The sequence below is a fragment of the Tupaia chinensis genome, unplaced genomic scaffold, assembly GCF_000334495.1.
Source record: "Tupaia chinensis unplaced genomic scaffold, TupChi_1.0 Scaffold000270_2, whole genome shotgun sequence".
Classification (NCBI taxonomy): domain Eukaryota; kingdom Metazoa; phylum Chordata; class Mammalia; order Scandentia; family Tupaiidae; genus Tupaia; species Tupaia belangeri.
This window is the reverse complement of record NW_006159751.1, coordinates 1,677,387-1,687,824: the sequence shown is the minus strand read 5'-3', so window position 1 is coordinate 1,687,824 and position 10,438 is coordinate 1,677,387. Positions and strand designations below refer to the sequence as shown.

Sequence of the window (10,438 nt, the reverse complement as noted above, 5' to 3'; positions counted from 1 at the left end):
GAGGACTTTTCTGCTCAGATTCCGTCTGAAGTTGCATGTAGACTCATCCGGGGCAGAAGGAGAGAACCCTCCACTCCAGGATGGGTCTGTGACCTATGTGGTCCCTTCTGCTTCTGGTAGCAGGAGTCTGGGACTGGGTCTAAGTCTACAGAGCCCAAACCTCAAGCTGCATCTGTTGTTGTTACAGTTTATTTGTTTGTTTATTCAATGAGCAAAGGAGACAGAGTCAAAGAGAAAGTGCACGACACCAACCAGGTCTTGACACTCTGCACTCCATCCCCAGCCTTCAGTGAGCCCCAGACCATGAGCACATGTGTGTCTGGCATACTCAAGGAGATCTCTGGACTTGACCCAGGAACTTTTCCATGTGGGATTGCCTCACATAGTACGTTGCACCACTGTGCCACTGTCCAGCCCCAAAGCTACATCTTTTAAACCAGCAAGAACCTCCTATCCAGTCCCTTCTCCCAGAGACTTCTTCCCTTTAACCCTCTCTCTTTGGTCATGCTGCTGTCATGGCAACACTGATTATGGTCATTAGGAAAGAGAAGAGCAGCCAGCATATGTGCACAGTGTGTCCAGCCCCTTCCATTGCCTCTGCAAGCAAGACAGTTGAGTTTATGCTCAGATACCATGCAGCCCTCCTGCAGGAGACCTTCTCTGCTGAAGCTTCCTGAGGTGGAGCTGGAAAGAGTTACAATTTCCTAGTTAAAACCAAAGTGGTGTATGGAAATGTGTTCCATCCTCCCCTCTCTCATACATACATAATGTCCCTTCTCACATGCACTTACATTCACTCATTCTCACCAATGTGCCCAGCAAAAACAGACATATATAGATACAGCTATGCTTGACTCCACCCCCAAAGACAGACATGAAATTGTAAATACATTTATGAACTTAGTATGCTAGACATGGAGGTACATCAATAAACAAAGCAAAAAACTCCTGCCTTCAAGGAGTTTACATTCTAATGAGGGGAAGAGGCAAGATAAGTACCTAGAACATATAATACCTTAGTACTAAGTGCTGAGGAAATAAATAAAAGGCAGAGAAAGTATTAAGAAGTGTTGGGGGGGGCAACTGGTGGCATAATGGTTAAGGTGGCTGAATCCCACATAACCAATGACACAATTCAAGTCCTAGACTCAATAGCTTAGAAAACACATTGGGCATGTGTGCATGCATGCCCAAAATCCTGAGAGGAGACTAGAGGAGAAGGGAATGCAGTATGGCCATCCCCCGGGGGGGTGATTTCTCTCTTTCTCTCTCTCCCTCTCTCTCCCTCTCCCTCTCCCCCTTTTTCTCTACCAAGTGCATGTGCCCTGTAACACATTCTTTTTAAAAGAAGGAAAGAAATGTTGAGGGGCCTACATGTACACTCCTTACTTGGCTCATACTTAAGTATATCTGGGGATTAGTGTATTCAGGGACCTGCACTGACACCTACGTGAGAATCAGGACAGCTATGACATGTAACGCATTAATGAATTTTCAGTCTAGAGATAAATATGGATGTATCTCAGAGATACTGTGGGTTTGGTTCCAGACCACTGCAGTAAAGTAAATATTGTAATAGGGGCTGGCAGATAGCATGGTGGGTAAGGGCACTGGACTCCCACATGGTTGACTGCAGTTTGAGTCCTGGGCCTGGCAGCTTGCTTTTTCACATTCTCTCTCTTTTTCTCACTCTCACTCTCTTCCTCTCTGGTCAAATTAAAATAAGTAAATAAGTAAAGTTAAATAAAAAAATATGTTTATAAAAAGGCAAATATTCTAGTAAAGTCACATGAATTTTTGCTTTCCCAGTGCATATAAAAGTTATGTTTACACTATAAACACCACAGTCTGTTGAGTGTACAATAGTAGTATGTCTTAAAAAAAAAAAAAGTACATACCATAATTTTAAAATATTTTTTGGGTGACTAGCAGATGGCATGGTGTTAAGGTGCTGGACTCCCACATCGCTGACCACATATCAAGGCCCAGACCTGGTGACTTGAAAATCATACCAGACACATGTATGCACAAAATTCTGAGAGGAAAATAGAGGAGAAGGGATTGTGGTTTGGCCAAATCCCTAGGGGGTGATTTCTCACTTTCCCTCTCGCTAGTGAGTGAATATGCCCAAAAGCCAAAAGCCAAAAGCCAAAAAAAAAAAAAATCTAAATAAGTAAATCTGGGCTTGACCTCGCAATACTGTGATTATAATGTTCCAAAACAATTGCAATAGTAACCTGAAAATCACAGATCACAACAGGTATAATAACAATGAACAGTTTGAAATATCATGAGAATTATCAACATGTGACACAGCGACATGAAGTGAGCACATGCTGTTGAACAAAAACAGCACCAGTAGATTTGTTCAACACAAGGTTGCCACAAACCTTAAAACAGGAAATACACGTGTGGCCAGCAGGTGGCATGGTGGTTAAGGTGCTAGACTCCCACATGGCCAACCACAGATTGAGTCCCAGACCTGGCAGCTTGCTTTCTCAGTTTCTCTCTCTTTCTTCTCTCTCATGAGTGCACGTACCCTATAGCAAATAATAATATTATTATTTTTTTAAATGGAAAAACAGGTACCTAGGCTGCACAACAGGGTAAGGTATGCCTGTACTCCAGTTGAATAGCACATGGTGGCCAACAGTACTGAGTAAATAAAGGTCCCAAAATCTTTAGAAGGAGAGAGAAATTGGATGAGTACTATATCTCCAACCAGGATGACACACAAGCTGTAGACACGAGTAGAAACTCTACAAGTTCTGGCTATGAACAAGCTGCATGAAAGAGGTGTACAGTCTCAACGTTTATAACAAGAGATCTATGAGGCTGAGAAGCAGCCTCTTCCCTCATCAGATGTCACCTGCAGTCAGCCTCACTGGAGAGTCCACTGTCACTGGCTTTGCCAGCCTTGCTGTTGTGTATTTTGGTTTCCCTCACTCTTTGGTTATCTCTGCCTGCTCAGATTCCTGCTGAAGTTGCATGTAGACTCATCCGGGGCAGAAGGAGAGAACCCTCCACTCCAGGATGGGTCTGTGACCTATGTGGTCCCTTCTGCTTCTGGTAGCAGGAGTCTGGGACTGGGTCTAAGTCTACAGAGCCCAAACCTCAAGCTGCATCTGTTGTTGTTACAGTTTATTTGTTTGTTTATTCAATGAGCAAAGGAGACAGAGTCAAAGAGAAAGTGCACGACACCAACCAGGTCTTGACACTCTGCACTCCATCCCCAGCCTTCAGTGAGCCCCAGACCATGAGCACATGTGTGTCTGGCATACTCAAGGAGATCTCTGGACTTGACCCAGGAACTTTTCCATGTGGGATTGCCTCACATAGTACGTTGCACCACTGTGCCACTGTCCAGCCCCAAAGCTACATCTTTTAAACCAGCAAGAACCTCCTATCCAGTCCCTTCTCCCAGAGACTTCTTCCCTTTAACCCTCTCTCTTTGGTCATGCTGCTGTCATGGCAACACTGATTATGGTCATTAGGAAAGAGAAGAGCAGCCAGCATATGTGCACAGTGTGTCCAGCCCCTTCCATTGCCTCTGCAAGCAAGACAGTTGAGTTTATGCTCAGATACCATGCAGCCCTCCTGCAGGAGACCTTCTCTGCTGAAGCTTCCTGAGGTGGAGCTGGAAAGAGTTACAATTTCCTAGTTAAAACCAAAGTGGTGTATGGAAATGTGTTCCATCCTCCCCTCTCTCATACATACATAATGTCCCTTCTCACATGCACTTACATTCACTCATTCTCACCAATGTGCCCAGCAAAAACAGACATATATAGATACAGCTATGCTTGACTCCACCCCCAAAGACAGACATGAAATTGTAAATACATTTATGAACTTAGTATGCTAGACATGGAGGTACATCAATAAACAAAGCAAAAAACTCCTGCCTTCAAGGAGTTTACATTCTAATGAGGGGAAGAGGCAAGATAAGTACCTAGAACATATAATACCTTAGTACTAAGTGCTGAGGAAATAAATAAAAGGCAGAGAAAGTATTAAGAAGTGTTGGGGGGGGCAACTGGTGGCATAATGGTTAAGGTGGCTGAATCCCACATAACCAATGACACAATTCAAGTCCTAGACTCAATAGCTTAGAAAACACATTGGGCATGTGTGCATGCATGCCCAAAATCCTGAGAGGAGACTAGAGGAGAAGGGAATGCAGTATGGCCATCCCCCGGGGGGGTGATTTCTCTCTTTCTCTCTCTCCCTCTCTCTCCCTCTCCCTCTCCCCCTTTTTCTCTACCAAGTGCATGTGCCCTGTAACACATTCTTTTTAAAAGAAGGAAAGAAATGTTGAGGGGCCTACATGTACACTCCTTACTTGGCTCATACTTAAGTATATCTGGGGATTAGTGTATTCAGGGACCTGCACTGACACCTACGTGAGAATCAGGACAGCTATGACATGTAACGCATTAATGAATTTTCAGTCTAGAGATAAATATGGATGTATCTCAGAGATACTGTGGGTTTGGTTCCAGACCACTGCAGTAAAGTAAATATTGTAATAGGGGCTGGCAGATAGCATGGTGGGTAAGGGCACTGGACTCCCACATGGTTGACTGCAGTTTGAGTCCTGGGCCTGGCAGCTTGCTTTTTCACATTCTCTCTCTTTTTCTCACTCTCACTCTCTTCCTCTCTGGTCAAATTAAAATAAGTAAATAAGTAAAGTTAAATAAAAAAATATGTTTATAAAAAGGCAAATATTCTAGTAAAGTCACATGAATTTTTGCTTTCCCAGTGCATATAAAAGTTATGTTTACACTATAAACACCACAGTCTGTTGAGTGTACAATAGTAGTATGTCTTAAAAAAAAAAAAAGTACATACCATAATTTTAAAATATTTTTTGGGTGACTAGCAGATGGCATGGTGTTAAGGTGCTGGACTCCCACATCGCTGACCACATATCAAGGCCCAGACCTGGTGACTTGAAAATCATACCAGACACATGTATGCCCAAAATTCTGAGAGGAAAATAGAGGAGAAGGGATTGTGGTTTGGCCAAATCCCTAGGGGGTGATTTCTCACTTTCCCTCTCGCTAGTGAGTGAATATGCCCAAAAGCCAAAAGCCAAAAGCCAAAAAAAAAAAATGAAGTGAGCACATGCTGTTGAACAAAAACAGCACCAGTAGATTTGTTCAACACAAGGTTGCCACAAACCTTAAAACAGGAAATACACGTGTGGCCAGCAGGTGGCATGGTGGTTAAGGTGCTAGACTCCCACATGGCCAACCACAGATTGAGTACCAGATCAGGCAGCTTGCTTTCTCAGTTTCTCTCTCTTTCTTCTCTCTCATGAGTGCACGTACCCTATAGCAAATAATAATATTAATTTTAAAATTAAATAATTATTTTTTTAAATGGAAAAACAGGTACCTAGGCTGCACAACAGGGTAAGGTATGCCTGTACTCCAGTTGAATAGCACATGGTGGCCAACAGTACTGAGTAAATAAAGGTCCCAAAATCTTTAGAAGGAGAGAGAAATTGGATGAGTACTATATCTCCAACCAGGATGACACACAAGCTGTAGACACGAGTAGAAACTCTACAAGTTCTGGCTATGAACAAGCTGCATGAAAGAGGTGTACAGTCTCAACGTTTATAACAAGAGATCTATGAGGCTGAGAAGCAGCCTCTTCCCTCATCAGATGTCACCTGCAGTCAGCCTCACTGGAGAGTCCACTGTCACTGGCTTTGCCAGCCTTGCTGTTGTGTATTTTGGTTTCCCTCACTCTTTGGTTATCTCTGCCAATCACAGAAGGCCCGCCTTGCCAGGATCCGTGTGGCCAAAACAGGCAGCTCCAATGCCTACCTGCACAGCAAGCGCAACGGGCTTCTCAACGAGGCACTGGAGCTGACGGTAAGTGCCCAGAGGACATGGGCTAAGGAAGATGGGCTTGTTTTCTTTTGTCGGGGGCGCCAGAACTCCCATCCAAAGTCCCAGTGTGAGCTCTGAGTAGGACACGTTTCCAGACTTTCTCAGATAGAAGACCCCTGCTCATAAACCTCTCCCCACAGGATTATCGCCACTACCCCAAACCAGCTTTAGGCCAAGGGCACCCAGCCCAAGGGCTGGAATGTTTACTCTGACTCTAAAACTGGGTTCATTCTGATTTTTCGGGTGCCTTCCTACCTTCTGTAGGAAAATGAAGGAGGTAGAGAGAGGAGCAGCCAGCAGCTCTACTTAATGTCTCTTTTCTCCTTAACAGGGCACCCCCGAAGAGGAGCACATGGGCAAGGCCACCTCCCTCATTGAGAGCCAGCACCACCACCTGCTGCACTGTCTGGAGAAAACCACTGTGAGTCCCAGCCCATTACCACTCCCTTCTTCATCTCAGACAACTGACCCTTTTCTAAGGTTGTACTCATATCCTCACCCTGGGTCAGAAGTCAAAGTCTATTCTCTTCAGATCTAAAAGGTAGTGGTGAGGTCTGCCTACCAACCCTCAGAAGGTAGGCCCTAAGGAGTAGGCCAGCTCCGTCCTGCAGAAGCATAGAGAAGGCCACTCCCCCTAGCTTTCCCATATCCCCCATACACCAGCCCCCACAGCCTTTTCTTGATTGCTGAGGGCTCAAGGCTCTCTGCCTGTCCCTCGGTTCTGATGGCCATCATCCTTCAAAACTAGGGCTGACTTTGTACAGAACTGTAGAGAAGAGTGTCAATTTTTGTCCAACCTGTGGGGTCAGGTTGATGTATTCTGTAGGTCACTTTGCTCCCTGCATACCTCTTGGAAAGGGAGGCAAAATCAAAGAGAGAACACGTATATTTCTCTGGCCTGGGTTTGTCAGTGCCACCTCCTCTCAGTCACCCTGCAACTCCCAGGCAGTTCTGATTCTGAAAGACTGACTGTTACACTAGAGTCACGGTTTAGGGTGCCACAGCTGGAATGTGGAATGATGCTTGTTTCTCACCAACAGACCAAAAGGAAAGGCAGTGGGGCCAACCCTGGACCCTTGGCAAAAAGTGCCAGGTATAGTAGGGACAAGGGAGAAGTCAGGATAGATAAGCTAAAAAGAAAAAACAAAACCCTTCCTTGTACTTTCTAGAACCTCTCTGTCCAAAGAGCCTCCAGTCAGGGCTCAGCACATGAAGGAAGTACTTTTCTAATTCGGAATGTTCCAAATCCCAGCCTTCCAGATGTGGGGAGAATAGATAGTAGATGTCTCTTAATCTGACACTATGGATGGCAATTGAACCCAATGGGAACTTCCAAAATGGGAAGGTGCTCTGCAAAGCCAGGATTTATCATCAAGAACTGTATATACATATCTAGAATTTCTCTCAAAAACCAGGAGCTTGCCAAAGGGATAGGCCTGGACCCAACTGCCCTTTCCAAGTTGCATGTGCTGGGTGGAATGTATGAGTTAAAAGGATATGGGTGAAAATATCTGGGTTTGAAGGGTTGGAATGTTGGCATTGAAGAGATATTTTGGAACTGAGGGATGGAATGCTGGCATTGAAGGGATGGAATGCTGAATTTGAGGGAGAGAATGTTGGATTGTGGGAGTGGGATGCTGGGATTAAAGCTCTGGAATGCTGGGTTTTAGGGAAGGAATGTTGTACTCAAGGGGTGGAATGCTGGGATATAAGAAGCAGAATGTTGGGCTGGAAGGAATGAATGTTGGGTTTGAGCTGGGACCTGTTGAACCCAGGGGTGGAATGTGGGGACGACGGAGGCAGAATGCTGGGAACAGAGATGGAATGTTGGACTTGAGGGGTGTAATGCTGGGACTGAAAGACTGAATGTCAAACTGGCTTGGGAATGCTGGAATGTACAATCAATGGTGTTTTTATCTTCTGTTGGCATGTTGTCCTGTAGGGGTTGTCCTATCTTGTGGATGATCCCCTGTTATCTGTACGAACCTCCACCATCAAGGTATAGCTTTTTAAAAATTCAATTGATGTCTTTCTCTCTGATTCTTCTGAGTCTGTGGATTCTCTTCTTTTCACCCTGGCCTGGTTCTCTGCATGTGCTGTTGATTCTTCTGGGGCTTATCCTACCTCTGCTGTCACACCCAGTACCAGCTCAGCCTTCCAGTTTTTTTTTTGTTGTTGTTGATTTTTTGTGTGTGCTGAACTGCCAACCGCCTTTCTGATTCCCCTTTTGACCTCCCCAGGAGCTTGGAGGGGGTGGTGGAACATGGCACTAATGCAAGAGTCCTGTGAGAGTTCGTGTGCCACATCTGTGCCACCTCCCCAGCTCTATGGGGACCCCGGTATTGGCTGTCAGGGCTGGTCTCCTTCTGAACTCTGTTCTCATGCTACTTCTTCTCAGACTTCCTCCTTATTCTGGTAGCCTTGGTCTGACCATTAACGTCTTAGATTTTTAGTCACTTTGGTCAAGCAGCCATTTTTTAGTTAGCCCGGGTTCAGCTATACCCCATTCCAATAGCTTCCAGTTGGGAGACTGTCAGCATTTCCTTCCCATCTACATATTTAATTTAGGGAACCCTTTGCCTCCAGATATATATTATGTATCCCTATCCCATACGCAGGCAAAATAATAATTTTAAAAAATCTTATCCCTGACCATTTGGTCTCTTGGCTTCCAAGACCAATGCTCTCTCAATTCCGTGAACAGACCAGCACCTTTAAAAGTGTATGTTGCACTTTACCCAAGATTCATAAGGATATCACCCTTTTAAATCCATAAAAAACAACCTTGCATACCCACTGCCCACAGTCAGTGACTCTTCATCTGCCACCCCTGGCAGATCTCATACAAAGCTGGCAAAGTCTTTGTTTCCAGCCCAGATGCCACAATATCCCTCTGTGTCCCTTGGACCCCTTCAGCTCAAAGCTGGAGAAGCGGGGTATGTCACGTGATAATTTAGCAACTGCAGTTCCCACCCTTCAACCTATGGCCAGGGCTGCCAATATGATTCTCTTTCTTCCCTCATTTAATGCCTGTGGGACATCACCCCTCCTGAACGCTTATCTGTGATCCAGGCAGCTGGGAGCCCTTCCTTCAAGGCCCAGAACAGAGACAGGCAGCCATACAGTGCGAGGGCTCATCCTTCTCCTCTCTACCTTCTTTTCCTACTTCTTCTCCTGTTGCCTCCCACAGAACCACGAGTTTATTGACGAGCAGATGTTTGAGCAGAACTGCATGGAGAGTTCAATGCAGAACTACCCATCCACAAGAAGTCCCTCATTGTCCAGCCACCCGGGCCTCACTACCACCTGCTGCTCCCGTCGTAGTAAGAAGACGACACACCTGCCCAATTCTAACCTGCCAGCCACTCGCCTGCGCAGCATGCAAGAGCTCAGCACGATCCACATCCAGGGCAGTGAGCAGCCTTCCCTCACAACCAGGTGGGTAGCTTCCATCCCCACACCTGCAAAGACCCAAGTCATTCTGTTCACAGAATTAAGCAATCCCAACACTAGGAGAACCTTGGAGATCTTCTAGCTGGCCTCTTGTCTAAGTCACAAGGCCCACCCCCTACCTACTTCCTTATAATATGCTGTTAGAGGAGGCTATGATAGGTTTAAGCCCAAAATTGAGATTTGTATCAGAAAAAAAAAAAAAAACCTGCTACAGTGCAAAGAATGTACCAATTATTTACTCAAGGAAATAGTTTGTCCAATTGTGTTTTGCATTGCTTATCTTAGGCTAGTTTTGAATCACTGACCTTCCCTCCCTTCTCTGCTTATATGTAGCTGCCTTTCACTGCCTCCAACTGAGTTGCAGAAAATTCAGGGAAAGCAAATGTCAAATGCTACAAATGATAGGTAAACGACCACTGGGGGTGGGGGGCGGGACTAGACTGTGCAATCCAAAGCCTAATACACAAGACTTTGTAATCATTAGTAATTTAGTAATAATGATTAGAATGGGTAATTAATTACAAGCTGATTACCAAAGGCAGAGCTAGAGGGTCACCAAAATCTCCTAGTTACTATGAGCAAGAAATGTTAGGGGATCAAGGAAGCTTTGGGATGCCAGCAAGCAGGAGTCATCGTCAACTCATTCTTTTCTATCCCAGTCGCTCCAGCCTTAATTTGAAAGCAGACGACGGACTGAGACCGAACTGCAAAACGTCCCAGATCACCACAGCCATCATCAGCATCCCCACTCCCCCAGCGCTAACCCCAGAGGGGGAAAGTCGGCCAGCCCCTGCCAGCCCAGGCCCCAATACGAACATTCCTTCCATAGCCAGCAATGTCGTCAAGGTCTCTGCCTTGTAAAAGCACTGGACAGAGGGCACTGGGGAGTGAAGGGGGCCGGCATGTTGGTGGGTGGCCACTGGGACCACTCCCTCCCCTTTCCCCACTTTTTCTGCCTGCCCCACTGCACCCCTAGCTCTGAGACTTATGCCTGGAAGGAAAGAGGCAGCAAAGGGCACCTGAGGTTCATGCTGCCAATGTGGACATAGCCCTGTGATACTGCATCTCACTGGGGCCAGAGG

General features: G+C 45.7%; 1 protein-coding gene across 2 annotated transcripts in view; it reads left to right on the top strand.

Annotated features, from left to right (window-relative positions):
• The window catches only part of KCND3 (potassium voltage-gated channel subfamily D member 3), a 236,813-nt gene extending 226,381 nt beyond the window's left edge, over nucleotides 1-10,432 (top strand). Inside the window, exons 3-7 of one of the 2 annotated variants that reach the window (XM_006149660.2) lie at nucleotides 5,784-5,885; nucleotides 6,235-6,324; nucleotides 7,846-7,902; nucleotides 9,094-9,341; nucleotides 10,016-10,432. In XM_006149660.2, the coding sequence (XP_006149722.2) occupies nucleotides 5,784-5,885; nucleotides 6,235-6,324; nucleotides 7,846-7,902; nucleotides 9,094-9,341; nucleotides 10,016-10,217 (699 nt within the window). In that variant the 3' untranslated portion in view covers nucleotides 10,218-10,432. The remainder of the gene's footprint in view (nucleotides 1-5,783; nucleotides 5,886-6,234; nucleotides 6,325-7,845; nucleotides 7,903-9,093; nucleotides 9,342-10,015) is intronic. The other variant, XM_014588231.1, reaches the window with a different exon arrangement.
• Nucleotides 10,433-10,438: the final 6 nt, after the last annotated feature.